The 6,389-nt window shown below is 64.8% G+C and overlaps 1 protein-coding gene across 4 annotated transcripts in view; it reads left to right on the top strand.

Annotated features, from left to right (window-relative positions):
• Positions 1 to 6,389, top strand: part of LOC307099258 (monocyte to macrophage differentiation factor 2) — a gene marked incomplete at its 3' end in the record, with an annotated part of 58,411 nt that overhangs the window by 16,038 nt on the left and 35,984 nt on the right. For 2 of the 4 annotated variants that reach the window (XM_079770561.1, XM_079770562.1), the window contains exon 1: positions 5,022 to 6,383. In XM_079770561.1, coding sequence (XP_079626687.1) covers positions 5,282 to 6,383 — 1,102 coding nt within the window. In that variant the 5' untranslated portion in view covers positions 5,022 to 5,281. Of the gene's footprint in view, positions 1 to 1,888; positions 2,065 to 5,021; positions 6,384 to 6,389 lie in introns of those variants that run through there. The other 2 variants (XM_079770563.1, XM_079770565.1) reach the window with 2 other exon arrangements.

Genomic DNA, 6,389 nt, shown 5'->3' on the forward strand with positions numbered 1-6,389 from the left:
ACGGGACTGTCTTACAGGCGGCTGCCATATAAGGAGCCCCGGATCTGAGTCCTAAAGGAACTGGCCAGGAGGTGACGTGCGTGTGACGGGCTGAACTGCAGACCCCTGAGAGTCACATGTTGAAGCTCCAGCTCCCAATACTTCAGGAGCTGACTATTTGGAGATGGGCCTCTAGAGAGAGGACTGAGTTAAACTGAGGTCATCAGGGTGGGTCCTCATCCAATATGAGACGAGGAGGGTATGGAGGGACGACCGTGTGAGCACACAGGGAGAAGACAGCCGTCTACAGCCAAGCAGAGAGGCCTCCAGGACCCTACCTGATGGCACCTTGACCTTGGACTTCTAGCCAGACTGCGAGACAATGAAACTCCACTATTGAAGCCCCCCGGGCTGAGGTGTGTCCTTCCGGCAGCCTGAGCCAACTAATTGGCAAGGGAGTTTCAAGGCCGAGGGAATGAGCCCAGCAAAGATGCAGAGCGTGCAGCAGTGGGGTGATCCCAAATAGCTAGCAAGACGAGATCCTGAAGGCGGGGAGCAAAGGCTTTCTGTAGAAGCCCCGCGGTAAGTATTTCAGGCCGTTTGGCCTATCAAGTCTGTGGCATGAAAACAGTGGTGGACAACATGTAAACGAATAGGCGTCGCTGCGCTCCAATAAAACTTTATCAACACAGCCGCTCAGGTTTGGCCCACAGGCCATAGTCTGCCAGCCCCTGCTGAAGAGGGCTGTGGGGAGGGAGGGCTGAGGGCCCGGATCACGGCGGGAAATTCCTCACAAGGAAAACACGGCCTCAACCCAGGCTCTCCTTCCGGGCCTGCGATTTGCCTCTTCAGGGTCTGGGTGAGGGGAGGTTGTGTATGGATATGGGGTTCCTGCGTGTGTGTGTGTGTGTGTGTGTGTGTGTGTGTGTGGCTTGGGAGTCCTGTAATCATATAGTTCCAAGCTCAATTCTTGACTCTCTCTAGCTGTGTCACCTCTCTAAGCCTCTATTTACTCATCTGTAAAACGGGAGTAACAACAATTTCCTCACCAAGGTTGCTGGGAGCTCTCAATGTGTGACCTACGTAAAGCCCCTAGCATAGGATGGGGCATACAGTAGGTGATCAATAAATGCTTGTTCCCTCTTCCCACCTCCCCTTCGCAAATATGGGGTTCATCCTGCAACAGCTGCCAAACCAAAGGTTCACTCCCAGGGTGAGAATTCTGCATCTTTGCATCCAAGGCTACATGAAGCCCAGGCCTGCCCGTGAGCATCGGGGTACAAGGGACCTGTCTGTGAGGCGCCTTTCTCCGACGTGGAACCCCAGCTGGAGGGCTGGTGCCAAAGTGAGCTCTAAGGACCCAAGTTTCTTTTAAAACACGGTCACCCAAGGAGGGTGGTTGGGCCAGAGCCCCGGACCTGCCCTGACCCTGTTTTGCATCGTCTTAAGCAGAAGAGTTCCATGATCTGATCTGGCATTTAACATTATGGCTTAGGGGAAGGTGGGGGGAGGGGGACAGATTGTAGGAGAGACAGAACCAGCACTCTCATCCCCTTTCTGTGTCTTAGATGTTCCTGTATCTAAGGGGCCGCCCCCTCCCTTCTCTCCTTGGCCCCGTCCACTGCAGGACTAACAGGCGGGGACAAACACGGCCCACTTACCCCCCAGAGCCTGAGGCCGCACTGGGCACCCGAGTTCCCTGGCTCCGCCCCTCGTGCCGAGGCCCTGCCCCTGGAACCGTAGTAGAAGGTGCACGGCACAGCCCCGCCTCTGTCCTGGAAACCACGCCCCTGCGCCCTAGGCCACGCCCACAGAATTGGCCGGCAGGTGGCGCTGGCGCCCAGCTCAACCCATCAGCGGCTCCGCCCTTCCCCTTGAGGCCCCGCCCCCTCAAGGTCTCGGCCCGTCCATTGGTGGCTTGCAGGAGGAGCCAGCCTTAGTCTTTGCTGGCCCCGCCCTCCGAGGCCCCGCCCACCGAGGCCCCGCCCCGTCCGTTGAGCGGCCGGCAGGAGGCGCCGCTCGGCTCGGGCTCCGGCGGGTCCAGCGGGTGTCGGAGCCACGCGGAGGCGGCGGGCCGGGCTGGAGGTGAGTGCGGGGAGCGCGAGGCGAGGCGGAGGGAGCTGGGCGCGCCGCTGAGGCGGGAGCTCCGCGGTGGCGCAGAGGCCGAGCGGGAGGCCGCGGGACGCGCGCTCGGGCAGCAGGGCCCTCACGGGACATCTCCCGGGCCTCTGAAGCGGGGCTTGTCCTGTTGCCATGGCAACCGGCGGCTCCTGGGGCCCATTGCTGCCTTGGGGGTCGGGTCCTGAAGGCCGGCCGCTGGGGTGCGGGCGGCCCTGCCTTGGGAGCACACCCCCCTCCCCGGCTCAGGGGAGCTGGGCAGCGCGGGCGCGGCGGGGAGCCGGGCCGGGATCCTCAGCCTCGCGCCGGGGTCTGCGTGACACCCCCCAACCCGCCCGTCCTGGTTTTCCTGTTCGCACGGGGCCGGGCGGCCCCAGGCACTGCCTCCGGCGATTTCTGTGCGTTTCCAGCCCCTCGGCCAGTGCCGCACCTACAAAACCGGTGCCGGGCGGGGGCCGGGGGGCCGCGGGGAGCCGGCTTATCTCCCACCGGAGAGCCGGCGGCTCTCACCCCAGCGCCCTGTCAAGTGTTGGGCTAATCTGGATTGCCGAAAAGAATTTTCCAAGTCCCGGCGATCACAGGTGTCCCCGGTGAGCGGGCCACCTCTTGTGCATTCCAGAGCGGAGCCAGCCCTCAGTCCCTGGCAGGAGGCTGGCCCGTCCCCGTGAAACCTGACGGAATTATTTTGTATTTAAAAGCGTCGCTCTGGCTGGAGCTGTGGGGATGGGACCGTCGGACGGAGGGGATCCAGCGGAGCCTGCCAATCTGCCCTCTCTTCCTGTCCGGTCCCGTCCTGGTGGGAACGCTAATGGATTCCACATTGCGGGCCGGGCCGGCGTGTCCTCCGCCCATGTCGTCAGCCTCGCACTGACCTCGCTTGCTCGCGGCACCCGCTGGGGTGACTCGAGCTTGTTTTCATCAGAACTTGGCCTCTTCCCCGAGGACGAGACAGAAACCTTCCCTAGGAGAAGCGGGTCCTGCACCCTGGGGCCGTGCCCCGAGTTCAGGGTGACAGACCGGACAGAGGCCGAGGGGCGGGAGCAGAAAAGGGAAAGGCAGGTTGAGCGCCCCCCCCCCCACCAGCCCGACCCGGCGCCTCGTCCCGGGAAAGAGTGCACCCCATCCTGACCAACAGGCTGCCTCGGGGGTGGGGAGGGAAGGTGGCGAGGGAACAAGTGACCGTCGGTGGCTGCTCGCTGCAAATGGCCACAGAGCGAGCAGAGCTTCCTGACAGAGCGGACCAGGGCCGCCCGTGTGCCCCGGGCCTGCTGGGGCCTCAGAAGGAGCGAGCGGACAGGCAAGGCGCGAACCACATTCTCCTTCACGCGCCCGGAAACTGCTGGAAGGAGGGAGGGCGCCCGCTCCCAAGGCCCTGGGCGTGGACGAGCAGGCGTGTATCTATAATTTGTTATTTCTTTTTTACGAAAACAGAATTGCATTAGCTTTAGATGTTACAGAACCTAGATCCACCCCAGCGCAAAATAGCAACTCATGTCCTCGCTGGTGCTGCTCAATGGTTAGAGCATCGGCCCTCGGACTGAAGGGGCTCCGGTTCGGTTCCCGGTCCCCGTTGGGGTGTGTGGGAGGCGGCCGATCGGGGTGTCTCTCTCACATTGATGTTTCTCTCTCCCTCTCCCCGGTCATCTTCCCCCTTCCTTCCACTCTCTCTGGAAATCGATGGAGAAAATGTCAAAAGAAAAAAATAGCACTCCACTCCCCACTGTACCTGGGCCTTTTAGGCTCCTGGGTTTACTTCACGGCTCTGCCGTGACGCGCCTGTTCCTGCTCAGCTGCAGTTTCTGCGTTTTCAGCGTCGCACTCACAACCACACACATCTCCAAGGGCAGGCTCCTGGCCACAAGCCACCACTTGGGTGTGGTTGGACCCTGGGGCTCTGCCTGGAGGAGGAGGCCGGGGAGGGGAGTGTTTGTGGAGGGTCAGGCCCTCGGAGGGGGTGTCGGTGCGGCGGGCAGTGTGGGAAGCAGGCTCGTGCCTGGGATGCGGGGCAAAGCCGGGCCCGTGTCCTGCGTGCGCTCTGCGATGCTCGGCGGTGAACTCCCGCCCAGCCTTTGGCGGGCGCCGGGCGCTGGGGGGAGCCATGGCCAGCGCGGGCTCCCTGGGGTCTGACGGGACCTGCTCCTCGGAAGCCTCAGGCATCCTCACTCCCGTGCGGCCTCCTCACCTGAGGCCGGAGAGCCTCGTGCGCGCGTCTGTGTGACACCTGGGCAAGCGCCGCCGTGAGGGAGCAGCGGGCTGCGGGCAGGGGTGCCCCCCAGCCTCTCCCACCGCCCGTGGAGCCGGGAGTGCGCGGGACTGAGGGTGTTGGCTTCCGCTGAGTTTAGTGCTTGACATTTGTCACAGGTGCCCAATGCCGCCAGATCCTTACTGGGACCTGGACACTGTTTCTCGAAGCTTCTAGAAAATGAGCTTTCTTCTCTGGCCTGCCTGCTCTCGTCTCTGGTGAGGGCACGAGCACGGAAGTGGGCGCCGTCCTCGCTGATGTGGTGCCGAGCTTCGGGCTTGTGCTGTGCAGATCCCCCTCGGCCACGCCCCCTGCTCCGCCAGGGCCCCAGGCGAGCCCCGGGCACTCTTAGAACCAGCCCTGGGAGCACTGGGAGCACTGGGTGCACTGGGCTGACGCTGGGAGCACTGGGCTGATGCTGGGAGCACTGGGCTGACGCTGGGAGCACTGCGTGCACTGGGCTGATGGCTGGGTGCACTGGGCTGACGGCTGGGTGCACTGGGCTGACGGCTGGGTGCACTGGGCTGACGGCTGGGTGCACTGGGGTGACGGCTGGGTGCACTGGGCTGACGGCTGGGTGCACTGGGCTGACGGCTGCGAGCACTGGGAGCACTGGGCTGACGCTGGGAGCACTGGGCTGACGCTGGGTGCACTGGGCTGACGGCTGGGTGCACTGGGCTGACGGCTGCGAGCACTGGGCTGACGGCTGGGTGCACTGGGCTGACGGCTGGGTGCACTGGGCTGACGCTGGGTGCACTGGGATGACAGCTGGGAGCACTGGGCTGACGCTGGGTGCACTGGGATGACAGCTGGAAGCACTGGGTGCACTGGGCTGATGGCCGCTGACACACCAGAGCTCCCAGGAGTGTGCCCTGACCCCTCCAAGAGCAGCTGTGGCCTGGCCGGGGCCGAGCGCCAGGCTGGACTTGGTGGGAGGATTGCATGCATTCCCGTCGTGCCTCCCGGTGCTGGGAGAGCCCTTCTGTGTCGCGGGGTCACATGGACATCCCAGTGCAGCCGTCCCAGGCCCGCCTTCCCCGCCCCGCTCCGTCCCAGGCTGTGGCGTGGGAGAGGGAGGCCAGGCAGTTCCCACTCCCGTGCTCTGCACCTTCTCTGCGGTGCCATGTGGTGTGCGGGGGCCGCCTCGGGAGACAGGCCACGGCCCTGCACACACGGCCACGGCACGCTGTGTCCCGGCTGCCCCGCGGCGTGCGGGAGCCCAGCACTTGCAGGTGCCAGGACCACGCGGCAGGGCGTGGCCTCCGCTCCGGGCGGCGGCGTGCCTCCGGCGGGGCTTTCCCTGCAGGGCGCCTCCGCACTCACACGCGTGCTTTCTCCAGGTCGCCACTGCGGGCACGTGGCTCAGGTGGCTGTCATGTCTGTTCAGTTCACGGGGCCTCGCTTGCCTTCGCTGCCCCGGCGGTCGGTGCTGACCCACCCTGTCTCCTCCAGGACGCGGCGCTTCCCCGGCGCTGTGAGCGCAGCCTCGCCCGTGAAGCCGGGCCCACCATGTTCTATGGGACCCACTTCACCATGTCTCCGCCCGCCAAGAGCAAGCTGAAGCGGCAGGGCCAGCTGCTGTCCAGCGTGCTGTCCCGCACGCTGAGCTACAAGTACCGCGACCTGGACGCCACCTTCGCCGACCTGGGTGCCAGCGACGACCCGGCCGAGCTCTCCACTCGGCTCTCAGCCCCTGGGGTCCTCAAGGTGTTCGGGGACAGCGTGTGCACGGGCGCCCACTACAAGAGCGTGCTGGCCACCTGCCGGTCCAGCGCCCAGGAGCTGGTGAGGGAGGCCCTGGAGCGCTACTCCCTGAGCCCCGACGGCGCCAGCCAGTACGTGCTGTGCGACGTGGTGGGCCAGGCCGGCGACTCGGAGCGGCCGTGGCAGGCGGAATGCGTCCGGGTGTTCGGGGACCACGAGAAGCCCCTGCTGGTCCAGGAGCTGTGGAAGCCGCGCGAAGGCTTGTCGCGGAGGTTTGAGCTGAGGAGGAGGGCCGACGTGGAGGAGCTGGCGGCCCAGGACGTGGACACCGTGACGGCAGGTGAGC

The sequence above is a fragment of the Cnephaeus nilssonii genome, assembly GCF_951640355.1.
Source record: "Cnephaeus nilssonii genome assembly, chromosome: 5".
NCBI classification, from domain to species: Eukaryota; Metazoa; Chordata; class Mammalia; order Chiroptera; family Vespertilionidae; genus Cnephaeus; species Cnephaeus nilssonii.